This window comes from Ostrinia furnacalis, unplaced genomic scaffold (genome assembly GCF_004193835.3).
Source record: "Ostrinia furnacalis isolate ACB-3 unplaced genomic scaffold, ASM419383v2 OfSCF0216, whole genome shotgun sequence".
In the NCBI taxonomy this organism is placed as follows: domain Eukaryota; kingdom Metazoa; phylum Arthropoda; class Insecta; order Lepidoptera; family Crambidae; genus Ostrinia; species Ostrinia furnacalis.
Window position 1 is genome coordinate 1,058,639 of NW_021130455.1, and position 27,500 is coordinate 1,086,138.

Consider the following 27,500-nt stretch of genomic DNA (forward strand, 5'->3'; position numbering starts at 1 on the left):
TTACAAAATTTCTAGTCTCCATTGGCCTGTATAACATGTTACTTCCGGTGCTTCACTGGAAATTAATAAAATAATGCTAACTTTGTTTTATAAAGGTACACGGACACTAATTTATTTTCAATCCCGAGTGCAGAAGCCTTAAACAAAACAACAATCCACAAGGCGGCCAAAGCAGAAGGCAGTGGTTATACTGAAACTGAAACGGTTCTCAAACAAGATCCCCTTACTAAGAATTTAATTTAAGTTGAGACGTTGTTGTAGCGATCGAGCACTGCCGATATTGCCTCAAATAATTGAAATGCTTAGGTATACATTACAAAATCACTTCCATAATAGAAGGATGTAGAGTAGCTTCCTAGTTAAATATAATTAAATGGTTTTGAATAAAATCATCATCATCATCATCATCATCATTCTCAGCCACATGACGTCCACTGCTGAACATATGCATAGGCCTCCTCCAATGATTTCCACATCGCCCGGCTGGTAGCTGCCTGCATTCATTTGATTATAATACCTATTCGACGTCAAAGGTGGATTGTGTACCTACATAAAAAAATAACATACGTACCTACCTACATTACATACAATATGATATGATTTATTGTTATACAGGTTAATCATTTAAAAAACTGTGTTGCTCAGCTCAAAACTCAAGAATGGGTTGATGTCTTTTTATTTATTGTAGAAATCTGAGGAATCTGTATTTAGGTTATTCTTTCTTGCAAATTAAGGAAAAAACGACATCTCTACAATCTTTCAAAAATCAGGTAGGTAGTAGTCAGTTTAGACGGCCTTTTTACCCGATTGCGCCAGGAGGGTTATTCAATAGTAGTTAGTTTTGTTAACGTAGTGTAGATGTCGGTTTATTGTAAACCTTATATTAAAAACATAGTGTATCTGCTGATTCAGATTGCTACTTTGTTTACTAATTAATTTGATTACGATTATGTTTTGGAGGATTAGAAGATATAATACCAGGAAATAGTTTAAAAATATACTTTTATTCAAGGGTAAAAAACGAAAGCAAAATATAATGTTCCTCGTTTGCCCGAAAATCAAAATTAAACAAAAGTACAACTAACAATTTCAGTACTTTTTGTAATTGACGATTCGGGGCGCATGTTGCCTGTGATGAGCCTGTTGAATTGTTCATCTGGAAGCAGCACTGGTGGCGGTTTCAGAGTATCCACCCGTTTCGGATATGGAACCATCTTCCAAGGTATGCCAACATTTACTGGAGTCGTTTTAAACATAATTCTACATGAATTCATCAAATTACCTCCGTTACAAAGATGATTCATGTTTTCAGCTTTTTTCGGTATCAGAAAATAATGAATTTTGTCACTTTGACATGTGCGTTTTCAATAACTGATAACGTTATTCCGTTATTTGCGTCTAGAATTTCTGAACGGAACACATTTTTTTATTGTCAACAGGCAACATTGGCTTTGGCAGCTGGCTAGCTAGCTGTCAAATTTTATGGCTTCCTTGGTCAACCGATCTTTTTTGGTTTTTTTGGACCTCTTTTAACAATTTGATGATACTGCAAAAAGGATCGTATATCTAGTTGATTACAACAATGTCTTTCTCTTTTGGGACACCTTCAAGTGCCCCAGCAACAACTGGGCTTGGAGGAGGAGGCTTCAGTTTTGGCGCGGCTAAGTAAGTACTAACTACCTGTGATTTCTTTCACAATTTTGTAGGATTTTAAGTGAAATGTTGCTAAATGTACAAAACAAACCTCTTTTATAATTAGCATTCGCTATGGATCTCATTCAAAGACAATCTTATTTTGAGAAATAAAAAAAATACTGTCCTTGTAAAAAAATAACCTCAAACCTTTATGTTTTAACAACAGTTCTTTACTAGTTTTCCATCCTATAAACTTCGTTTAAGGGTGTAAATAGCACGTTTTAGGGCCAATTTAACCATTAATTCTTTCCTACAGACCAGCAACCCCCGGATTCGGTTTAACCGCGACGTCGCAGCCATCAACTGGTCTTTTTGGATCAACGCCTGCGACCTCAGCGCCTGCATTCGGCACCACCACTACACCAGCGTTTGGCGCCGCTAATACGTCATTTGGCGGGGCTAACACGTCATTTGGCGCTGCTAACACCTCATTTGGCGCTGCTAACACTTCGTTTGGCGCCACTTCAACTGCACCGGCCTTTGGGGCGACTAATACGCCTAGTTTTGGAGCTACACCTGCCTTCGGAGGCGCTCCAACCTTTGGGGCTGCTTCCGCTGCACCTACATTTGGGGCAACATCGGCTCCAACCTTTGGTAAGAAGTATTTCTGCTTTGTTATAATATAGCACACACAATGCATATTATATTAAAGAATAATGATCAAAACATTAACTTCAATGTAATTGTTGTAATATGCTTGCATTTGTGCTGAGTTTAACTATTCTTTATCTGGGTCTGCATTAACATTATGGTTTGTTCCATTGCAGTAGTTTAGCTTAAAGTTACTAGACTACTATAACTATCTATTAATTTCATATAAACTTGGTTTGCTTGTTGCTATAACTATGCAATACTCATTATTATTTTATTTATTTATTTATTCATGAATAAAACTATGCCAGAACTTAATCATAACAATGAATTTAGTCATACATACTCCCATCACACTTGCACTGCATAGCTAATGCAGAAGAGACTCTTTGTTTTAATTTATTTTTGTTTTAGGATTGAAAATTTATACATTATTTTATTAAATTGTTTTAGGATCAACTACAACACCGGCCTTTGGTGCCACTACCACACCAGCGTTTGGCACGACAAGCACTCCTGCGTTTGGGGCCACAGGGCTTGGCACCGGTGGTCTTAATTTTGGAGGCGCCAGCACTTCTACAGCCGCTGGTGAGACATCTTTATGTTTGTAATTAACTGTAAAATGTACCCATCAGGGGGCTTAGTATGAGTTAACATTAAACGTCTTCACTAGCGACATTAAATGTATGACGGATTGAACAACGACCCTAGCAGTTCCTTTCAGAACTAAAACCTTCATTCAGAGTATGATTGTCTTCTTAAATTTTATTATTTTTATAACTACAAGGTAATTTTATGTAAACAACCTACAGCTAATTACAAAGATAGAAGATTATTGTTGTATTTCCTAGTTTTATGGTTGTTTATAATGTTTTCTCTTAAATAAAAATAAAAAAAGTTTTCTATGAATTTTCTATTAAAGAGCACTCAATAATTTATACACTGACAAAATATTCAGTTTTTATTGACTAATAAATGGTATTTTTAATCCAGTGCCAACTTTCGGAGCGACAACCACCACAGCGGCCACTACTGGGCTCGGTGGACTAGGTGGCTTTAGTTTTGGAGGCACAACTGCTACTACAGGGCTTTGGGGTGCCACTAGCTCTGCCACTACATCGTCCAGTCTATTTGGTGAGTGCCGACCAAGATCTGTATTATTAAAGAAGGTTATAAACTGAATTCAGAAATTGATCGAGTTAATTGATTTTTTATTGGTTCATTATTGCACTTCAGCCACTCACAGTTTAATCAAATAACATAATTATGCTTGAGTTGGAATTATGTTTTAAGTATTGTTCCATAAATTATATGGCTAAGACCAAAAATATTTTTTATATTGGGCTTCATATAATTGTGGTATACTTAACTGTTTTTGTCTAATACAGTGCTAAAAAAGGGACAGCTGCAAAACAAAACCTGAAATACCTATAACTAGACTCCAATTCTTTCCAGAACCATGTTTCCTCACCAAAGCTCTCCATACGTTAGTCCCTTCGTGCCCATCACCCAGACCTTCCAAATGTTGCCATCAGCACACTTTGAAGCCAGTCCGAAACCTACTTTTGAACTGAGTCCGATAGCTTGTGACCCGTGCAGTTATACCACTAAGAGCCCTAAAAGAAACTGTTACAAAACTATGTCACCATCTTGCGGTGAGATACTCTGAATGATAAGTTTTGTACGTAATACTGCAGTATTTAGAAATCGTCTATCCATTCCATACTAAGACTTAGTTTTTGTACTACTAGGTACTATGCTTTTCTAATAATTGTTTTATTAGTATGTATCTTTTTTCATTGATATATTTTCTAGTGTTTTGCTTCTAATATGTTATTAGTTCATTTATTTTATTTTGTATTCTGTGCACAAAATTATATTCTGTTTTATTTACTTTCAATTGGCTTTTTAGGTACAAAATTAGGAACAACCACTGTGACCGGTACACAACCTTCGACATTAGGTAATTTTTAATTGGTTTTAAATAATCTGCCTTCCAAAAAAAATTTTTTTTTCAATATTTTTGTTCTAGACAGGCATTAAAAATTAATGTTTATTTACACATTTAATGCAATTAGGCTAAAGTTGGTAATCTTTTCAACTTTCTGTATATTAAATGAAATGAAACAGCTTTTTTAATAATATTTGTATTTGTGCAGGCTCCACTAGTCTTGGATTAGGTGGCGTAGCGCCCTCTACTGGAACGGGAAATGCAGCAGATGTCAAAAGTGAGTAAACTATTTTACTTTTAAAATCTTTAAAATAATAGAATTACTTATAGATGTAAACGAAAGAGAAACTACAGGTCTGGCGCATAACCGACTCAATGCCTGAGGTACGGCGCGGCACGGCAGGTATGACATATAACGGAGGACTTCTTGGCGGGAATCTGAAGCGTCATGTTAGCGGTTTTGTTTTATTTCCTCAAATACGTGTTTGGGCGACTATTAATGTGTAATAATGGTGGCTTATTAACCATTGAGTGTTCATGAACCAGCGTTGCCAGACGTCCCGATTTTGGCGGGACGTCCCGATTTTTAAATCAAATTTAAATGTCCCGCGCGGGACAGGCTCGGTCCCGCTTTTCGGATAGAGACACTCACTTCACTAGACTATTGTTTGAAACGCCATATTATTCTAAAGAATAAAACTTTTTTAATTACGATTTTTTTTTTCTTTTTTTATTCTAAAGACGAATTTAACGATAGAGTAAATCTGATTTAAAATATTATTTTTTTGTTAAAATACATTTTCTATGGCTACTTTTGCTATCTATTGTCACGTAAACGTAATTTGAAGTCAAATAAAAAGATAAATATTTGATTGAAAACCTTTGATTATTATACGTTTTTTTACTATGTCCCGCTTCTGACGCAAGAATCCCGCTATTTTCACTCAAAAAGTACCAAAGTCCCGACTTGGCGAAAAAAAAAAAACTGGCAACGCTGTCGTGAACGTGCATGAGTGTGGGCGAGTGAAGCAAAACAGTGCATCGTGATTCTTCTTCTCTCAAGTTGTCCATAGGAGGTCTCAGTAAAGTACCACAACTTTACTGAGACTCAAAGGGTGGGAAGGGGTATCGTCTATCATCCTTCATTATATCATTGCTTGACCTCATTTTGTAACTCGTATCACATAAATACTTGAAAATGGCACAAATCAAGTCGACCTCGACGTGTATTGCCATCATCAAAAAAGAAGAAGACGTTGACGTCACAAAAACACCCTCCCGTGCCGCTTCCATACCTCAGGCACTAACTCAGATATGTGCTAGAACTGTAGAATTTTACCTGTTATATTTCTACTTTCAGTAAATCTATATATATAAAAGAAAGTCGTGTTAGTTACACCACTTATAACTCAAGAACGGCTGAACCGATTTAGCTGAAAATTGTCAGGGAGGTAGTTTAGAGCCAGGAGAAGGACATAGGATACTTTTTATTCCGTTCGAAATTAAAAAAAAAAAGTCTGCTTATTTATTGCCATTAAGGCGGAACAAAGTTCGCCGGGTCAGCTAGTAATTTATAAACGTCAGGTTTTAAATTAACTTGTAATATTTGCAGCTGAACCACCAAAGCAGCAGAAGCTTCCAAATGAAATATCCACCACCATAGACACATTCAAGGAGTTTGTCAAGAAACAGAAGTCTTTAAGCTCAGATGTCATGAGGGTCTCCATCAAACCATTGCACAAGGTAATTAAGCTTGTTACCCTTCATTAATTATTTTATTGACTGAGTTATAATTATTTTAATTATTTATTTCAATGTATAGGATTTAATTTATTATTTTTCAAGAACTTCCAGTCAGTTCAGTCAGTCAGTCTGTTCAGAGCATTACTCTGCCTTTTTATAGAGACATTCATAAATAACATTATTTCCTCTGTTATTATGTTGTTGTATGAAATAGATAGGTTATATGGACATCACTAGTCAATAGTTACTTTTTATGCTATCATCATCACCATATATTTTTTATGGAATATCCACATCATGATGATGTAGGGCCCTAAATATAAAGACTGTTTATTTATATTTGGGAAACATACAGTTTTTAGTCGGCCGTTTGGTGTAGTGGTTCGGAAAGAACTACTATGCCGAGAGGTCCCGGATTCGATTCTTCCCGGTCGGGCAGAAATTGAAATGATGAATTTTAATTTCTGTGATGGGTCTGAGTGTTACTATGTATAATATGTATGTATTTAAGTATGTTTTTATCCGTTGTCTAGTGCCCATAGTACAAGTTTTGCTTAGTTTGGGACTAGAAGCGTAGTGTATAATGTCAAAGGATATTTATTTATTTATTATTATTTGTACAGTTGTAAATCCCAACTAATATTATAAATGCGAAAGTAACTCTGTCTGTCTGTCTGTCTGTCTGTCTGTCTGTCTGTCTGTCTGTCTGTTACGCTTTCCCGCTTAAACCTCGCAACCGATTTTGATGAAATTTGGCATAGAGATAGTTTGAGTCCCGGGAAAGAACATAGGATAGTTTTTATCCCGGTTTTTGAAACAGGGACGCGCGCGATAAAGTTCTTCTGTGACAGACAAAATTCCACGCGGGCGAAGCCGCGGGCGGAAAGCTAGTATGCATATAATTCTCGCCCTTAACAATAAGCGTCGTTTCCAGGTGGCTCGCGAAGCAGAGTCTACTCTCAGGCTGGCTCTATCTTTAAGCGGAGAGGTCAGTAGAGCGCGGGCTCACTCGCGGAGGCTCCGCTCCGCCGCCGCCGCAGCCCTAGCGGCCGCCGAGGGTGCTGCGAGGGAAGCTGCACAACCAGGTTAATAAAATGATTGTTTTTATTATTATTACAAGCTTTATATTGACTTCACTTGTTAGTATGTGTGGGACAAATCTTGCAACTGAATTTAAGACCAGTTCTCCTCAACCGATTGAGCTGAAATTTGGTATACCTATGTAATTACGATGACAATGCAATGTTATGGTACCATTGAGCTGGTCTGATGATGGAGTCAGGAGGTGGCCATAGGAACTCCTAAACGAAACAGCGGAAACTTATTGAGTTTGGGTTCGTTGGATTCGACTTCTCGAGCACTTTGGTGCTAAATGATGACCAGGGCTCAGAGATTGAGATACAACTGAAAAGTGTAAAATAAAATAAATAAAAAAATAACTTTTTAAAAAAACAAGCTTTATTTCGAAAGTTTGTAGCGCAAACAGAAAAAAAGAGGAATAAAATCCATGCGCGATACAAGCTTTCGAAATAAAGCTTGTTTTTCAAAAAGTTATTTTTTTATTAATTTTTTGTGAATAGTAATTAATTACTATTATCTAGCTGCTAGAACACATAACTCAGTCAGTGTGTTTTTGAGACGCCAAGCGTCAGCGTACCGAAAACGCAGCGTGGGACGTCCACCCACAAGGCGGACCGACGACCTGATAAAGGTAGCAGGAAGGCGCTGGATGCAGGCCGCTACCAACCGTGCGATGTGGAAGTCATTGGGGGAGGCCTATGTTCAGCAGTGGACGTCCTGTGGCTGAAATGATGATGATGATGAAACGTCAGCGAGACTTCAGATATGCTTCAGATTTTTATGCTTTATCACGTCATAAATGTCGAGATTATGGCAAAACCCTCCACTATAGTGGAGGAGGCTCATAGTCCAGCAGTGGACTGTAAAGGGCTGTTGATGATGATGATGATGAAATGTCGATGTCACCTTTCCCGTGCCGCTATATACCTTAGGCACTGACTGATAAAAGTCCCGTTAACCCTTCTTGGTAAGCTAAATATGCTTCTGTTACAAGTGGGTTCACCACAATTAAATAATCCAGTGCGATAGCGTACGAACCCGCATTTCTTGGACCTCAAAGAAGTCCGACACCGACACAGTTGGGCTGCTATAATACAATTTCTCCTAGTTTATATGCATGTTTTCCGTACAAAATTGTTGTTCCAATATAACAGTTAGTGGGACTTATCCCACCTCTCTTTCCCACCACTGCAACTCCTGTTTATAGAGAGGATATCTTTAACTTTAATCAAACTAAATCAGTAGGCCTAAGATGCGCGCCGTGATAACTTTTATCGACGTCAAAATGTATGGGCAAAATCGATAAAATGGCGTGATAACCGCTTATCGCGGCGCGCATCTTAAGCCTACAGGTGTAGGTTTGTTGTCGACACGATAAGAAGAAGGACTAAATTATCTTGTCAGTTGTATACTATAGCAAAATATTATTTCCAGGTCTAGAACTAGAACGTTCGGCCCCACCAGCGTACGTGAAGGAACTGATATCGGAGCTGGAGCAGCAACTGATAACATTCCGCCGCCAGATGGAGGTGGCCGACAAGCAGATGCAGTCGTCGCCCAAACTGCTGACTGAACAAGGTACGGACACAGTTAAAAGTCTAGCTATGTTAAGAGCTTCCTTGTTGTGGATAAAAAAAATATATAAAAAAAGATCCGTAAGCAATTTAAAAAAAATTAACAGCACACCTGTGTTTACATCTTAATTAAAAAAAAAATACCCGTCTTTATTATCCTTGCATAAATAAATTGTCGCAGTATTTTCACACTAGGTACCATTATTCAAGCGAGGCGTTTGATGAACGTATGCGCAGCGCAGTCAGACCCTTCCGGTCTGCGTAAGAGTAAACTTAGCCTATGAGCTGTGGCCTAATTCACGTAACAAAACTTCAACGACATGCAAGCGATTTGATCGCTGGAGTTACTTTCGTATTTATTTGTTAATCCCCCGATTTTGTTTCGTTTCTATGCATAAGTTGCGGTCCTATCGAGTAATCGTTCTGTTAAAGTAACACGTCAATTTAGATTTAGGACTCTTTCAATAGGACGACTTCTAAACGTCAACGACATTTTGACTGTTTCAAAATACATGAATTACGTCACTGGTCCTGAAAAAGATCGAGGTTTATTTTTCTGCTGCTCATATTATTTATTTCTTGGGTGGGCGCCCGCGCGAGTGTTAGTGTAGGTCCCTAGCTAGAGTAAATCGAGCCTATAAATACACTCGGCATCAAATAAATCGCACCTCCCGTAACAAGCACTTCTCAAACGAAAGCCGAAGCCTAGTTCTAAACTTCATTTCATTAAAGAAAAGGTTTTTATCCCAAAAATGTATTGTTAGAAGGATCCAGTCACTTCTTCAAGAAATAGGTTGTTACGCTTGAGCCAACTTTTATGGCTATAAAACTGTTAAATTGGGATTAATCGCTATCCATCAGTTAAAAAGGACACGTAAGATCATTATTAGGTTTTATAACCACAAAAAATGGTCTAATTGATCCCAGAGGTGAGCCCCAAGTGAGGCCTTTTTTCAAGTCACATTTATGGTACCTGTTAATTGTTTATAAAAAATTAAATGTGTTTTTCAAGTTTATTTATTAGGCTTTCAAATAACACCAATATTGTTGGGGCACCATGATTGTGTCAACAGAAAATCTTTAAAGTTCGCGTCGCGGAAGGTGCGATTTATGTTGAGTATATAAGCCATTCTCTTGCAGAACTGACCCTCGGCATCCGTCGCATGCACGAGTCGCTGGTGGCTTTAGCAGGCCGGCTGCAGGCGGTGCACGCGCAGGTCGAGGCGCAGAAGCTGCAGTACCTCAACCTGCGCAANCTGTTACAAGTGGGTTCACCACAATTAAATAATCCAGTGCGACGGGGTTCGAAGTTCGAACCCTTATTTCTTGGATCCCAATTCGGCAAGTCTGACACTGACCCAGTTGGCCTGCTATAATACAATTTCTTCATGTTAATATGCATGTTTTCTGTACATAATTGTTGTTCCAATGAACAGTTATTTAGTGGGACTTACTCCACCACTTCTATGTATAGAAAGGATATCTTTAACTTTAATCAACCTAAATGGTGTAGGTTTGTTGTCGACACGACAAGAAAAAAAACTAAATCAATGTGTCAGTTGTATACTATAGCAAAATATTTTTTCAGGACTGGAACTAGAACGTTCGGCCCCACCAGCGTACGTAAAGGAACTGATATCGGAGCTGGAGCAGCAGCTGATCACATTCCGCCGCCAGATGGAGGTGGCCGACAAACAGATGCAGTCCTCGCCTAAACTGCTGACTGAACAAGGTACGCACACTGTTTAATATAGTCGTACATTATTGTCTTTTCTCTTGTTAGATAAATAAATTGCGCTCGCACAAAAGTACGCTGTTTGTGTGAGTGCAACAGCAATTTTTTTATTTTTTTATTTAGTGGCAACCAAACCTCTCGGGGAGGTTTATTTCTGCCAATGTCGAGTGACAAATTGATATAATTTATCAACAGAACGTGGGTGTTTCAGTTCTATTGATTTTTCATGGATTCCGTGGAGTTAAATATGCCCGTAAGCAGGTTTCAAGACACCACCGGGTCCAAAGCAGGTTGTTCATACGACAACCCACTCGACACTCGATGCGCGCTCAAATTCGAAGTGTTTCAATGTTTTTTATAATTTATCACTTTACTGCACTTTAGAACACAAAATAACACCAAATTTGTACACTAAAGTCCATTAAATAATAAATTGAACCATTAAAACAGATCGACCATGCTTCCCGTTCAACTACCCTCCACGGAATCCCGCAACAGCAATATAATTATTTTCCCTTTATATTAGCACTTGTCACGCGTAGGCGTTTGATCAACGTATACGCATTGCTGCGGCGCCTACGCTGCAGATAAGAACGCTGCGATAGTGCAGCATAGATGTTACTGTTGTCGTTTTGGTATCATCGGTGTACACAGGGGCGTGGGAAGAGGTTACGTAGCCGCGACGTTAGTGCAGCGCAGTCATTTTTTATTTGTCCCAACAGAGCGCACGCTGCTTGTTTCTTGCGTAAAAACAATCAAAACGTTGTCCACAGAGCGGCACGTTGCGTCCTACTTGTTGTCATGCGGTGTGCATGCATTCGTCGATAGGCTAGATGACAAAATCATTTTTATATAACGGAGAAAATTGAATTGATTAATTCAATTAAAATAATTTAATTAATCAATTAAATTTTCTCCGTCAGACAGATAATAAGGTAATATTGGACGCGTATTTTTTCATAATTAAATAACAGTGCTACACCGAATTGAAATGGCGCTTGACGTCACGCTACATTTCAACTCATTATACCAACTACTGTAATTATTTGATTATGAAAAGAATTAAAAAATACGCGTCCAATATTTTTTTATTATCTCTCTGACGGACTAAATGGAATTTATTATGACAGGGGGACAGTGCGCTTAAATCAAGCCTATAACATACGCCATTATCTTGCAGAACTTACCCTCGGCATCCGTCGCATGCACGAGTCGCTGGTGGCTTTAGCAGGCCGGCTGCAGGCGGTGCACGCGCAGGTGGAGGCGCAGAAGCTGCAGTACCTCAACCTGCGCAAGTACATCCTCAAGGAGCCCGCCGCGGCCTTCGACCCGCAGCCGGGTGAGTGCGCAGACTAAGGCCCGTTGTCACCATCAACCAGGGTTCGAAAGGATAGTTATCTAAAATATAAAAGGAGAAACCGACTGACTTATTGACATATCAACGCACACCCTAAACAGTTAAACGTAGGCACTTGAAATTTGGAAGGGACGTAGCTTAGGTACCGTAGAGGTGCACTAAGAAAGGAATTCCCGAAATTCCCACGCGAATGGGAACTAGCGGGAAAATCCTTTTGTATGAAAAATCTAAACCGCTTAAGTTAGACGCTTGAAATTTGGCATGCAGGTACCTTAGTAAACTTAAAGCTTAGTTACAACAGGATATTGCAAAATTCCCACGGGAATGGGAGTTAGCGGGAAAAAACTTTTGTATGAAAAAATCTAAACCGCGTAAGATAGATGAAGGGGTTAAACGTGATCCACGCGTACGAAGTCGCAGGCGGCGGCTAGTCAATGATAATTATCACGATAATTATCATGATAATGCACGAGTCGCTAGTGGCGCTAGCAGGGCGGCTGCAGGTGGAGGCGCAGAAGCTGCAGTACCTCAACCTGCGCAAGTACATCCTCAAGGAGCCCGCCGCGGCCTTCGACCCGCAGCCGGGTGAGTGTCACCATCAACCAGGGTTCGAAAGGGGGCGTCCATTAATTACATGAGACTTTTATATGTCTCATAAGAAGGCTCAAGGTCACCCAAAGGGCGATGGAGCGTGCTATGCTCGGAGTTTCCCTACGTGATCGAATCAGAAATGAGGAGATTCGTAGGAGAACCAGAGTGACTGACATAGCCCGCAGAATCGCTAAAATCAAGTGGCAGTGGGCGGGGCACATAGCTCGTAGAGCTGATGGCCGCTGGGGCAGGAAAGTTCTTGAGTAGCGACCACGAGCCGGAAGACGTAGCGTGGGCAGGCCTCCCACTAGGTGGACCGACGATCTGGTGAAGGTCGCGGGATGTGCCTGGATGCGACCGGCGCAGGATCGGTCTTCGTGGAAATCCTTGGGGGAGGCCTTTGTCCAGCAGTGGACGTCTTTCGGCTGAAACGAACGAACGAATGCACGAGTCGCTAGCAGGGCGGCTGCAGGTGGAGGCGCAGCAGCTGCAGTACCTCAACCTGCGCAAGTACATCCTCAAGGAGCCCGCCGCGGCCTTCGACCCGCAGCCGAGTGAGTGTGTTACCGTCAAAGCGGCCAATGGGGCAGAAAGGTTCAATTCAAAGTCAAAATCTAATCTAAGTAATAATAGTATATACAGCTTTGCGTAACTAAACGGACACCAGGTGAGTAATTCTCTATAGAACTGTATACATTTTGTTGGTAGCGGCGACTGGTTGCGCCGCCATGGTGTCCCGGTGAAATATAGCCCTAAGGCCAGAGTAAATACAAATGAGTAGGTCATCTTCATAGAAATGCCCGAGCGCGGTTTGTATGTGAACGCGCCAATATACGTATGCGGCGCGCACGCACACACTGACAAAATTCGACGCATCCACGACTGGCTCCCCGCTAATCCACGCTAAATTTTGTCAGTGTGTGCGTGCGCGCCGCATACGTATTGGCGCGCTCGTGCGTTTCTGCGTAAGTACATCCTCAAGGAGCCCGCCGCGGCCTTCGACCCGCAGCCGGGTGAGTGTGTGTTTCCTTCAAAGCGGCCGATAGGCAGCAAGGATCTGGAGTGAAGGCCACGTACGGGAAATGGCACCGTGAGACGCGTGGACGTCAGCCTTGTGGGTGGCCACAAGGTGGACCGACGGCCTCATAAAGGTCTTAAAACAGGAAGACACATGACGCTAGTATAGATCATCCACGAAGACGCATCCCACCATTCTTCCGCTAATATTTGAGTTTATCGGTACACGCTTAATTATCCATACTACAATAATGACGCTCGGATTGCTCGGATCAAACTCCCCGCACCCCACGCTTCCCTCGACAAAATTTGGTGGGGCACGTCTTCGTGGATGAAACGATCTATACCAACCGGTCAATATAGATATCATTGAAGGAGGCTTATGTTCAGCAGTGGACGTTATTTGAATGAAATTGTGATGATGATGACCACGGGTAGGAAGCACTTGAGGACCTATGCGAAAACTTACGCAGGTGCATAGAGAATGCCCGCTTCGGTCGTCCTAACGCGGGATTGCGCTCCGCGGTAGACATCCGCTCAAACCCGTCACAGGCGTCCGCGCCTCACTGACCTGTTCATACTATTTTTCTATACAAAGACACGTAGTACACGTACGGGCGCGCTTGTCAGTTTTAGCGCAGGCCCTAATGTTTAAATCACTTGGTTATTGGCCTCAACCTAGCTCGCACTGATGGACGTTAGAGCAAAAAGTTCCCGAGTAGCGACCAAAATGGGAAACACCTACCTGGATAAGGGCAGCTTAGAACCGGTCGTTGTGGATATCCTTGAACTGTTGTTCATATATTTAGCTAATTTATTAAGTTCCAATTCATCAAGTCAATGATAAACACTACCATTTTCAAACCCTTTTCGCCCTTCATTCCAGCACACCTTTCTGACTTCATTAGTAACGTTGGTTTTGTTTGCAGCTAACAACAGTCTGGACCAGATCCTGAAGGATGCAGATGGTTCCAGGAAGAAGTCTAAAACCGGGATGTCAGATGTCAGCTTCGGCAGTGCCGTGTTGTCAGATCCTAGGGTGGCTCTAGGTAATTAAACAAGTTAAAACATATTTTAGCAGGAAGGTAGCCGCAGATTCTGTCGGCCGATAGTTGGGTCGGGCTGTTAATTAGAATGGACATAACGTGTGGAAGTGGACACATTGGTATCGGCCGATTCTTCATACAAATTAAAGTCTGTTCGCCGAGAGTTGATAAAAAATTTTAAATATCAGAGGTTCTAAACTCATTATAAATTGCGGCCCGCTAATTATTTTTGTCGATATAATGAAAAAGTTGGTACATTATCATTATTATCTCTTTTAAATTTACGGGAATTATTCCGGTTAGGGCATACGTGGGGATACGGATCAAACACGTGGCGTCCATGTGTTGGATAAAAAGTATTTCATTATTATCAAGTGGCTTATAGTGTATCCCAATGTTGGGCAAAGCCCTACCCACTGTCATACCATTCATTTCGGTCTTATGTAAAATAAATCTATTATTGACACATGACGACAGCTAGGCAGCTGCGTGGCTCGTACCATGGTACTCAGTGCGCGTTGTGACAAACGACGCCCGCCATAATACAGAATGCGATAATTAAGCGACAGTCGCTATTGCAAGACATTTCATAATATTTATCAACTCTCGGCGAACAGACTTTAGAATCGTGCCGAACTAACGACAACTAAAATTCGGTGGTCTGCGCCTAGGCTAAAGCGCTGAAGTATGCCGCTGCCAACCGGTCATTATGGAAAACATTGGTGGGAAGCTTATGTTCAGCAGTGAATGGCCTATGGCTGAAATAATGATGATGAAACATAAATAACCTATCATAGAATTACTTAACGTATTATGTGTTACCCTATGCTGGCGCCAAACATTGGGTATATTGACTCAAAGTCTTGCATCTAATACACCAACAACGGTTTTTGCACATAAACGTAAAGCCAAGGACCGATGTACACATTGATGTATTGAATCCAAAACTAACTTAGAGCCAATTCAATGTAGCGCCGGCATTATCTAACGCCAGTTTAGTCGTAAAAATATATCATTATTTACTGAAATGTTAACATATTTTGAAGGAATATGTTTGTACAAATTCTCATGTAGTAAACGTAATTTTTGTACAGGAAACATATCGCAGTTGGCTGGACCAACTCCGTTCACATACTTGGGCAGTGCTGTGTCTCCTTTCCCTGCTGCTGACGCCAGTGGTAAGCAATTGCCTACTTTTAATAAAATAAAGAATCTTTGAAATTGTTGGTGTCAGTCAACTGTCAAAATTGCTAACTTAAAAGTTAAAAGTGCTAGCCGCGCCATTAGGCTTATTCCACTATTCCCCATTGACAATCCCCGTCAACGGGGATTAGTGAACTTTTTGTTCACTATTCCCCGTTATATTAGGATTTTATTTTTAACATTATAAGCTCCAATGAGGATCAGTACTGTTGTAGAAAATTCAATAAAACTAGTATCTACGTTAATCTTTAAGACATAAGAAAGATATATCTTTTTGAATTATCCAAATCNTACATACAATCGTCTTCACTCTTTAGAAGAGCACACTGAAACAAATAAATAATAAAAAATTAGGTCAGTGGGTGAAATATAGGGGCAGCTGCACGTCACTGAAAGACGATTCTGTTTACTCGGCATCTGGGCTGGAGAACATGAATCCTTGCTTACAGATGCAGATGTAAATAGAGTTATAATTGGACAAATTTTACATGAAATGTTTAACAGAATACCAATAAGGTTGCGGAGGGAAAGCTACCTATTATAAACTAGCGGCCGCCCGCGACTTCGTTCCCGTGGACCTCATTTTACCCATGTTGATAGATGGCGTTTCAGGTTTCCCCCGAATGAATATTTACGAACGTCATACCGTAGTTTGTCCAGTGCTGTAGATNAAAAAGAAAAGACGCCACCTTCCATACAAAATCTGGCATTGCCATTTGGTGGGGCACGACTTCGTGGATGAAACGATCTATACCAACCGGAGCAAAAAGTTCTCGAGTAGCGACCAAAATGTGAAACACCTACCTGGATAAGGGCAGCTTAGAACCGGTCGTTGTGGAAATCCTTGAACTGTTGTTCATATATTTAGCTAATTTATTAAGTTCCAATTCATCAAGTCAATGATAAACACTACCATTTTCAAACCCTATTCGCCCTTCATTCCAGCACACCTGACTTCATTATTAACGTTGGTTTTGTTTACAGCAAACAACAGTCTAGACCAGATCCTGAAGGATGCAGATGGTTCCAGGAAGAAGTCCAAGACCGGGATGTCAGATGTCAGCTTTGGCAGTGCCGTGTTGTCAGATCCTAGGGTGGCTCTAGGTAATTAAACATATTTTAGCAGGAAGGTAGCCGCAGATTCTGTCGGTCGATAGTTGGGTCGGGCTGTTAATTAGAATGGACATAACGTGTGGAAGTGGGCACATTGGTATCGGCCGATTCTTCATACAAATTAGAAACGGACCCAACTAAAGCCTGGTCCGTGAGCACGTAGAACGCTCTCGCACACTCACTGCGGGCGCGCGTCGCACAGTCGCGACAGCAATATCATTACGCGCGAGCGATAAGGATGGGTAGCTTGGGGTCATTGGACAAAATTCTACGTGCTCACGGACCAGGCTTAAGCAACAACTAAAAGTCGGTGGTCTGCGCCTAAGCCAAGGCGCTGAATGTAAGCCGCTGCCAACCGGTCATTATGGAAAACATTGGTGGGAAGCTTATGTTCAGCAGCGAATGTCCTATGGCCTATGGCTGATGATGAAACATAAATAACCTATCATCTGAATTACTTAGCGTTTTATGTGTTACCCTATGCTGGCGCCATACATTGGGTATATTGACTCCAAGTTATGTCTTGCATCTAATACACCAACGTTTTTTGGACATAAAAGTAAAGCCAAGGACCGATGTACACATTGGTGTATTGAATCCAAGACTAAAATAGGGATGATGACTGGGTAATAAAATCGAAATTCTATTTAGTCCGTCAGACAGATAATAAAAAAAAATTGGAGACATTTTTTTTTTTTTTCATAATCGAATAATAATATTGAGTTGAAATGTCGCGTGGCGTCACTTTTGAGTAAAGAATCTACTCGAGCGCGCCATTTCAATTCGATGTAGCAACGTTATTATTTAATTATGAAAGATTATTAAAATAAAAAATATGAGTCTAATATTTTTTAATTATCTGTCTGACGGACAAATAATTGAAATTTTGTCATCTAGCCTATTCAATGTGGTGCCGGCATTATCTAACGCCAGTTTAGTCATAAAAATATATCATTATTTACTGAAATGTTAACATATTTTGAAGGACTATGTTTGTACAAATTCTCATGTAGTAAACGTAATTTTTGTACAGGAAACATATCGCAGTTGGCTGGACCAACTCCGTTCACGTACTTGGGCAGTGCTGTGTCTCCCTTCCCTGCTGCTGACGCCAGTGGTAAGCAATTGCCTACTTTTAATAAAATAAAGAATCTTTGAAATTGTTGGTGTCAGTCTACTGTCAAAATTGCTAACTTAAAAGTTTAAAGCGCGCCATTAGGCTTATTCCACTATTCCCCGTTGACAATCCCTGTCAACGGGGAATAGTGGAATAAGCCCGCCATTATATCGTCTTGTCGATACATTTCATCGACTAAAATGGCGCGCATCTTATACCAGCTGGTCTGATCATGCTCAGCTGAGCACGAACAAATATCGTTCCTCTTATCGTATGGTAATCGTTTATTTTTTGTATTAATGAAAAAACAGCGCCGCCGCTGTGGTTGTTTAAGGAAAACGAATTCTATACGATCACAAGTCATTCGTATTCATGGCACAGTTATCCTTTATCATNTGACATATCAACGCACAGCCTAAACGGCTAAACGTAGGCACTTGAAATTTGGAAGGGCCGTAGCTTGGGTACCGTAGAGGTGCACTAAGAAAGGAATTCCCGAAATTCCCACGGGAATGGGAACTAGCGGGAAAATCCTTTTGTATGAAAAATCTAAACCGCTTAAGTTAGACGCTTGAAATTTGGCATGCAGGTACCTTAGTAAACTTATAGCTTAGTTACAACAGGATATTGCAAAATTCCCACGGGAATGGGAGTTAGCGGGAAAAAACTTTTGTATGAAAAAATCTAAACCGCGTAAGATAGATGAAGGGGTTAAACGGGATCCACGCGTACGAAGTCGCGGGCGGCCGTTATCAATGATAATTATCATAATGCACGAGTCGCTAGTGGCGCTAGCAAGGCGGCTGCAGGTGAAGGCGCAGCAGCTGCAGTACCTCAACCTGCGCAAGTACATCCTCAAGGAGCCCGCCGCGGCCTTCGACCCGCAGCCGGGTGAGTGTCACCATCAACCAGGGTTCGAAAGGGGGCGTCCATTAATTACATGAGACTTTTATATGTCTCATAAGAAGGCTCAAGGTCACCCAAAGGGCGATGGAGGGTGCTATGCTCGGACTCGGAGTTTCCCTACGTGATCGAATCAGAAATGAGGAGATTCGTAGGAGAACCAGAGTGACTGACATAGCCCGCAGAATCGCTAAAATCAAGTGGCAGTGGGCGGGGCACATAGCTCGTAGAGCTGATGGCCGCTGGGGCAGGAAAGTTTTTGAGTAGCGACCACGAGCCGGAAGACGTAGCGTGGGCAGGCCTCCCACTAGGTGGATCGACGATCTGGTGTAGGTCGTGGGAGGTGCCTGGATGCGAGCGGCGCAGGATCGGTCTTCGTGGAAATCCTTGGGGGAGGCCTTTGTCCAGCAGTGGACTTCTTTCGGCTGAAACGAACGAACGAATGCACAAGTCGCTAGCGGCTGCAGGTCGAGGCGCAGAAGCTGCAGTACCTCAACCTGCGCAAGTACATCCTCAAGGAGCCCGCCGCGGCCTTCGACCCGCAGCCGGGTGAGTGCGCAGACTAAGTGACATATCAACGCACAGCCTAAACGGCTAAACGTAGGCACTTGAAATTTGGAAGGGACGTAGCTTGGGTACCGTAGAGGTGCACTAAGAAAGGAATTCCCGAAATTCCCACGGGAACGGGAATTAGCGGGAAAATCCTTTTGTATGAAAAATCTAAACCGCTTAAGTTAGACGCTTGAAATTTGGCATGCAGGTACCTTAATAAACTTAAAGCTTAGTTACAACAGGATATTGCAAAATTCAACCGGGCGAGTGTCTGGGTTCCCATTAAATCGGCCGATAGGCAGCAAAGTTTTGGAGTGAAGGCCACGTACGGGAAAGGGCACCGTGAGACGTGTGGACGTCCACCTTGTGGGGCCACAAGGTGGACCGACGGCCTCATAAAGGTCTTAAACCAGCAAGACACAGGACGCTAGTAGATTATCCAGAAAGACGCGTCCCACCATTCTTCCGCTAATATTTGAGTTTATCGGTACACGCTTAATTTATCCATACTACAATAATGACGCTCGGATTGCTCGGATCAAACTCCCCGCACCCCGCGCTTCCTTCGACAAAAAGACAATGCCGGAAATTGGCGTCTTTTTTTTTCGCGCGGCCATCGATCAAACCTAGTTTTTTGATTACAAAATAGTGTAATAAAGCAAACTTACTATGACATGTATACCTCTAAACTCAGTCTGAACTGAGTGACGAGCATTAGAAGTTTGATGATTTTACATACTAGATTTGCTTTTTGCGCGCAAGTTTTGTAAGAAATTGCAACAAAATAGTGACATTGTATAATGTAAACAAACAATACCATCCATTAAAGGCTCCAGACATCAGTATGGAGCAGAATCAGCGCAATAAAAAAATAGCGCAATATTTTGTTGCAATTTCTTACAAAACTTGCGCGCAAAAAGCAAAGCTTGTATGTGTAATATTTATACATTTTTATATTTTACTTGGACGAAGATATGACTCTAACAACACTTATGAACACTTTATTTGAATAAATCCCCAAATATACCACCGCGGAGACCCTATCGCGTCTCCGCGCCGCGTTCCATTGAATCGTATGAGCGTATGGATTTTTTGCGATATTTTTCACAATATCTATTTTAAAAAATTACCTTACGATAGCTTACTTTATTCTGATGAATAAATGTCATAACAAGTTTTTCTCTAAAACTGATAGTTTGGCTAGAAAAAAATATTTTCTATCCACGCAGTACGCCAGCAGCGTTCGGATCGGATATAGTGACGTCATCGGTCCCGCGCCGGGCGGTCAGTGAACTTTTTTAGTAATTTGGCCATAACTTCGTCAATTTTTGTCGTAGAACAAAAATTTTTGGACTGTATATTAAGGATTTCTTAGACCTATAAATCTGCATTCACAGCTAAAAATCGAAATGATCCTCATTGGCGTTAACGAATAAGCCCGCCATTATATCGTCTTGTCGATACGTTTTATCGACTAAAATGGCGCGCATCCTATACCAGCTGGTCTGCTCATGCTCAGCTGAGCACGATCAAATATCGTTCCTCTTATTGTATGGTAATCGTTTCTTTTTTGTATTAATGAAAAAACAGCGCCGCCGCTGTGAAAACGAATTCTATACGATCACGAGTCATTCGTACTCATCATGGCACAGTTATCCTTTAATACGAATTAGAGACTGCATTATGACCTGCTGATTACCTATTGATGAATATGTTTACTGTAATTATTTGTGCGTTAAATTAAATAATTGTTATTACAATATTTAGATTCCATCAAGTGTTTTATTCGTGTATTGTTGCAATGATTTCTTATTACCCAGGTCCCGGCTGGCAACCGACGCCGCAGTCAGCTCTCGGCACGTCTCTGAACTCCTCACTGGTGCCAGCAGCCGGCGGCTTCCAGCTACAGAAGCCGCCGGGCAAGCGAACCAAGCAATGATACTGGCGCTAGGCTCGCCACCGCGATGCCACGCCACGCCACGTCACTTAACTCGTGCGCAGTGGAACACAGACATTACACGTTTTACACAGCACCGTGTATTATTGGGATATTTGTGTAAGCTGTCATTTAAACATCAAATCTACGCTTTATGGACTCTTTAAAAAAGACGCAGAACGTCAATTGTGTTAGCAAGACCGCCAAGTACTAACTATCCAAGCAATGATACTGGCGCTAGGCTCGCCACCGCGACGCCACGCCACGCCACGTCACTTAACTCGTGCGCAGTGGAACACAGACATTACGCGTTTTACACAGCACCGTGTATACTTGGAAAATAGTCATTTAAACATTATCAAAATAATCTACGCTGGCGCTTCCAAATGGACGTTTGGAACATCACGTCTGTTGCGTATTTGTAAGACCGCTCACTAAGTATCTAAGCAATGATACTGGCGCTAGGCTCGCCACCGCGACGCCATGCCACGCCACGTCACTTAAATCGTGCGCAGTGGAACACAGACATTACGCGTTTTACACAGCACCGTGTATACTTGGAAAATAGCCATTTAAACATTATCAAAATAATCTACGCTGGCGCTTCCAAATGGATGTTTTGAACATCACGTCAGTTGCGTATTTGTAAGACCGCTCACTAAGTATCTAAGCAATGATACTGGCGCTAGGCTCGCCACCGCGACGCCATGCCACGCCACGTCACTTAAATCGTGCGCAGTGGAACACAGACATTACGCGTTTTACACAGCACCGTGCATACTTGGAAGATAGTAATTTAAACATTATCAAAATAATCTACGCTGGCGCTTTCAAATTGATGTTTTGAGCATCATGTCAGTTGCGTATTTGTAAGACCGCTCACTAAGTATCTAAGCAATGATACTGGTGCTAGGCTCGCCACCGCGACGCCACGCCACGCCACGTCACTTAACTCGTGCGCAGTGGAACACAAACATTACACGTTTTACACAGCACCGTGTATACTTGGAAAATAGTCATTTAAACATTATCAAAATAATCTACGCTGGCGCTTCCAAATGGACGTTTTGAACATCACGTCAGTTGCGTATTTGTAAGACCGCTCACTAAGTATCTAAGCAATGATACTGGCGCTAGGCTCGCCACGCCACGCCACGTCACTTAATTGTGCGCAGTGGAACACAGACATTACGCGTTTTACACAGCACCGTGTATACTTGGAAAATAGCCATTTAAACATTATCAAAATAATCTACGCTGGCGCTTTCAAATGGACGTTTTGAGCATCATGTCAGTTGCGTATTTGTAAGACCGCTCACTAAGTATCTAAGCAATGATACTGGCGCTAGGCTCGCCACCGCGATGCCACGCCACGCCACGTCACTTAACTCGTGCGCAGTGGAACACAGACATTACACGTTTTACACAGCACCGTGCATACTTGGAAAATAGTCATTTAAACATTATCAAAATAATCTACGCTGGCGCTTTCAAATGGACGTTTTGAACATCATGTCAGTTGCGTATTTGTAAGATCGCTCACTAAGTATCTAAACAATGATACTGGCGCTAGGCTCGCCACCGCGACGCCACGCCACGCCACGTCACTTAGTTCGTGCGCAGTGGAACACAGACATTACGCGTTTTACACAGCACCGTGTATCATCATCATCATCATCATTTCAGCCATAGGACGTCCACTGCTGAACATAGGCCTCCCCCAATGCTTTCCATGTTGATCGATTGGTAGCGGCCTGCGTCCAGCGCTTCCCTGCTAAGCAATGACACTGGCGCTAGGCTCGCCACCGCGAAGCCACGCCACGCCACTTAAATCGTGCGCAGTGGAACACAGACATTACGCGTTTTACACAGCACCGTGTATACTTGGAAAATAGTCATTTAAACATTATCAAAATAATCTACGCTGGCGCTTCCAAATGGATGTTTTGAACATCACGTCAGTTGCGTATTTGTAAGACCGCTCACTTAGTATCTAAGCAATGATACTGGCGCTAGGCTCGCCATGCCACGCCACGTCACTTAATTCGTGCGCAGTGGAACACAGACATTACGCGTTTTACGCAGCACCGTGTATACTTGGAAAATAGTCATTTAAACATTATCAAAATAATCTACGCTGGCGCTTTGAAATGGATGTTTTGAGCATCACGTCAGTTGCGTATTTGTAAGACCGCTCACTAAGTATCTAAGCAATGATACTGGCGCTAGGCTCGCCACCGCGACGCCATGCCACGCCACGTCACTTAGTTCGTGCGCAGTGGAAAACAGACATTACACTATTTACCGTGTATACTTGGAAGATAGCTATTTATGTACGCTATTATTGAAACGTTATCAAAACTACACTTCAAAAGTCAGCGCACATAGAGGTGTAAAGGGTGGGAAAGCGATCCGATACCGATCCAGCGCGAAGCGCTAGACGCGTATCGTGCCGGGAGGCGTCCGTTTTCTATGCGACTGATTTTATATGAACTAGAAAAAAGGCTAGTTCAGTGATTCGTCCTACAACACGTTCGTCCCACTAGGACGAAACACTGAATTAAAAAAAAAATAATTATATTTTTCGTTCTGGATTCGTCCCATTTAATTTATTCTTTAACATTATGAGATTGAGTACCGTCAGAAATGAAATAAAAAAGAAAACATGAATTTGTTAACAATACAGAACTCATTATGTTAAAGAATAAATTAAATGGACAAATCAGAACGAAAAATATATATTTTTTTAATTTAGTGTTTCGTCCCAGTGGGACGAACCTGTTGTGGGACGAATCACTGAACTAGCCGAAAAAAATATCGTCCCTGATCGTGTTCGCTTTCCCGTGCTTCACGCCTTTATGTGCGCTGACCTCAAGGGCTTTCAAATTCGATGTTTTGAGTGAGACGTCAGTCGTGCATTTGTAAGACCGCACACTAACAATGCAAGCAATTTGAGACGAGACGCCAAGCGACCGAACTCGTCGCAGTGAAGTATAAACATACATGACGTGATTTACATACTGAAGTCTATTAAATAATAAAAGCATTAAATCGGAGGGTTTAGTATGAGTTTACATCAAACGTTGTCACTAGTGAGCGCGTTAAAAAATATGTATTAAAATTTTAGTTGTTGAAAGTTTCCGCTAGGGGCGCTGTACAATCCTTCATACATTTAATGACACTTTTTACGCAGTCACTAGTAAAGATGTTTGATGTAAACTCGCACTACGCCCACAGATCGACCATGCTTTCCGTTTAATTACCCTCCACGGAATCTCCAGTTAGCGGTCTTGCAAGCGCACAAATGTCTTGCAACGTTTTATTTAAAGGAGCCCTTATAGCTACTATGTTTACTTACTGGTCTTCATAATTTCCAGAAGCAGTGGTAGGAATAATGTTAAAAAATTACATTGGAGCTTTTGAAAAGCCAACTTGATAAGAGTAAATGCATTTATGTAAATACTTGTATTTAAAACTTGTTAAAAACATAAATAAGTTGTACCTTATCCAATCTGTTCACCTAAAAAGTTACTAAGATAAGACTGGTTACTTTTTATCAGGGCCAGGACCTTTAGATTAGGTTTTTTTCTAGCAAAATTTTGTACCCTACTAGACGCAGACTGCAAACTTTTTGTCGGCCGATGGTTTAGTTGAGCAGTTAATCAGTATGGGCAAGGGCATGTATGGAAGTGCGCACATTAAACCGATTTGCAATCGGCTGATTCTTCATACAAATTAAAATCGGGCCCAACTATCGGCCAACTAAAAGTCGGTGGTCTGCGCCTAGCCAAAACTTACATGAGTTTCATGACTGCAGTAGAAATGATTATACCTTTAGAATTAATCTTTAAAAGATTGTTGATCTTGTTATAACAATGCTTCGCAGATTGTGTATGAATTTCCAACGTCGGAATGTGTATAATAATATTTTCCTACTTGATCGTTGTAATTATTGTTATAATTGAATTAGGTTAACAAAATTGTAATGAATAAAATTATTTTTATAGCAATTCGAATGCCAGACATAACATTAAATTGTATGATGATTATAATTTATATATTTATTAAGGAATATGTTTTTATTTGTGTTTGTGTACTTCTTTTGACAGTTTAAGGTTATGTCTGTGCTGTTTTATTTTAGAAGTCCCTGTACGTTTCGCACTAGTTCTTCTGTGGTGTTACTTATTTTTTTCTGTTGTTTTTTTGTCCGTCTCGTAATTTTTGGGTTGAAAACTGTTGTCTATGCTTGAAGTTGTAGTACCTTTTAAAATACAGATACGAATGTGGTTGATTTAAAAAATAATTGTGGTTGATATAGTGGTCGCAAGAGTTGTTGTGTTTGCATTTCGGCGAGTAACTTACTACCTTTGTGTCGTCATCACTTGATCGATATTGTATGGCAATAATTACTCTTCTTCTTCTTCTTTTATTGATGGCGATGAACTTGTGCTTTTTCGCCACTGTTCCGCCAATGTCACGTGCAGCTTTTACACAGTGATAGAATCAAATAAAATAAAATAATTTAACTACAAGACTAAGCAAACTTATCGACCTAAAACAAAAAAGACATCACAAATCACAATCACGACAAGACAACACAAAAAGACGAAACACACAAAAATTTTGTACAGCAGGGGTTGGGGAAAGGCTTGAGGGATGGGGGTGATTTTAAACGAAAGCAAAAAAAAAGTCACGGGGGTTCTATTCCAATTGTAACAAAGACGTGTTGCGTACTTATGGTCTACTTTGGGTGTCACGAACTATTTGACGATTGACTGTAAAATAAGGTGATAAATTCATCATCAGTCAAGTATTTACTTTGGTCGAACTTCATTCAAGTTCAAATATCCCGTTGTGTGGTTTCTGCGTTTCGTGTGTCCATAAAATATAATCTCGTTTGAAATTCGAGGGCTTAAAGATAATTTCGGACAGAAAATCTGTTGCTCTGACCATTATTTTGTTTTATACTCTTTCATTCCTGTTGAGGTTAACATTGTGGCGACCAAAAAGGTCGTCCTCGTATTTTTTGACAATTGATTCCATTTAATGCGTTTTTTTATCGATCATTTGTTTTCGTGTCTCATTTGTTTGTTGTGTCGTAATACGTTCATTATGTGGGAGTTGTTGATGATTTTTTATGCCTTTTCCCTAAAGACGCCCGTTCTAATAATATTGAATGTATAAAACAATTGATTTTACTGAGCCTGAATCAAGGAGCACAAATAAATTAAAAAACAGCAATTTATTTCAATTTCCATCACTGTCCTCAAAATAGAGGGATTTGGCACGCAATCTAAGTCACCACTTGATGATCTGGCAAACTTCTGTACCATGGAATCATTACCTCTGGTATTTAGTCAGCATTGTACACTTTACAGTGATTTGTTCACTTTAAGTACCTGATATTTTTCTTGTTCCTCTACTGCATTAATATTTTTTGTATCTTCAATTTTAACACGATCTCTTCAAGTGTCCTTTCTTGCAATAACTACATTCAGCGTCTACATGTCGGCATTTTCTTGCAAAATGTGGCCCTCCACACCGATCAGACTAATGACCTGTAGCAATCCTTGTGATGAATGGTTGTCCAGTAGTAAAAGCACTTTGTTATTCGAGGAACTATTTGTGTGTCTTTGGAAATGTTGTAGGAACACGAGAAAATCATCTTCTTGCATCCAACCTGGTTTATTTGCAGTACCACTAATACCAACTGGCCCACCTCTCAAAAAATGACTTTGATAATGTACGCGAGGGAAAGTGAACATCGGTAGAAGGACATTTCCAATTGCGTTTGCTGCTACAGTAAATTAATGGGCGATGGAGTGGACCGTATATTTCTGACATAGGCCTGCTGGTGGTGAGTATATTTTATGCAAGAAGCTATTCAAGGAAAAACTCCAAACAGGGCCAAAACAGTATATTTGCTCAAGACATAAAACTAGACCGCACAAAAGACAGTAAAAAAGCAACTTCAAAATCCAAAAACAATATTTATATAAAAGTAAAAAACCATAAACAATATCAAAAGAGGATTGCTGGCCAAACTGCCACCAAAGTTCCAACCAGTCCTCTCCGGCAATTTCATTCGTATCTCACGAAGCTGGCCTTGTAATGTTATACTTGTAGCAATCCTTGTGACTGTTTATTGATGCACTATTATAAGAATTTTCTGCGATTTGAAGTGCTGTGTCAAGGGTTAATTCCTTCATTTCAAGTAATTTGTCTTGCACATGTTTGTCTGATATCCCGCAGTTGAACTGATTTCTCAAAGCTGTTGTAAGGAATAGTCCAAATCC

General features: G+C 41.0%; 1 protein-coding gene across 6 annotated transcripts; it reads left to right on the forward strand.

The window, feature by feature from the left end:
• The first annotated feature begins 1,446 nt into the window (after positions 1-1,446).
• On the forward strand, positions 1,447-22,341 carry Nup58 (nuclear pore complex protein Nup58). Of its 6 annotated transcripts, XM_028310245.1 has the most exons (15): positions 1,448-1,665; positions 1,952-2,289; positions 2,740-2,874; positions 3,280-3,420; positions 4,199-4,249; positions 4,446-4,514; positions 5,850-5,980; positions 6,915-7,065; positions 8,495-8,638; positions 9,775-9,851; positions 11,627-11,708; positions 14,264-14,383; positions 15,475-15,558; positions 21,089-21,219; positions 21,446-22,341. In XM_028310245.1, the coding sequence occupies exons 1-14, from the start codon at positions 1,583-1,585 to the stop codon at positions 21,205-21,207; spliced, it is 1,725 nt and encodes a 574-aa protein (XP_028166046.1). In that variant the 5' UTR covers positions 1,448-1,582; the 3' UTR covers positions 21,208-21,219; positions 21,446-22,341. The 6 variants fall into 6 exon arrangements, with proteins under 6 accessions (XP_028166024.1, XP_028166038.1, XP_028166046.1 ...); XM_028310223.1 differs by lacking the exons at positions 14,264-14,383; positions 15,475-15,558 and adding exons at positions 16,568-16,687; positions 17,730-17,813 and having other exon boundaries at positions 1,447-1,665; positions 21,089-22,341; XM_028310216.1 differs by having other exon boundaries at positions 21,089-22,341.
• The last annotated feature ends 5,159 nt before the right edge of the window (positions 22,342-27,500 follow it).

Coding starts and splice junctions, on each gene's coding strand:
- Nup58 (XM_028310223.1), top strand. CDS start 1,583: ATGTCTTTCTCTTTTGGGACACCTTCAAGTGCCCCAGCAACAACTGGG. Junction 1,666..1,951: donor TTCAGTTTTGGCGCGGCTAA/GTAAGTACTAAC, acceptor TCTTTCCTACAG/ACCAGCAACCCCCGGATTCG. Junction 16,688..17,729: donor AGATCCTAGGGTGGCTCTAG/GTAATTAAACAT, acceptor ATTTTTGTACAG/GAAACATATCGCAGTTGGCT.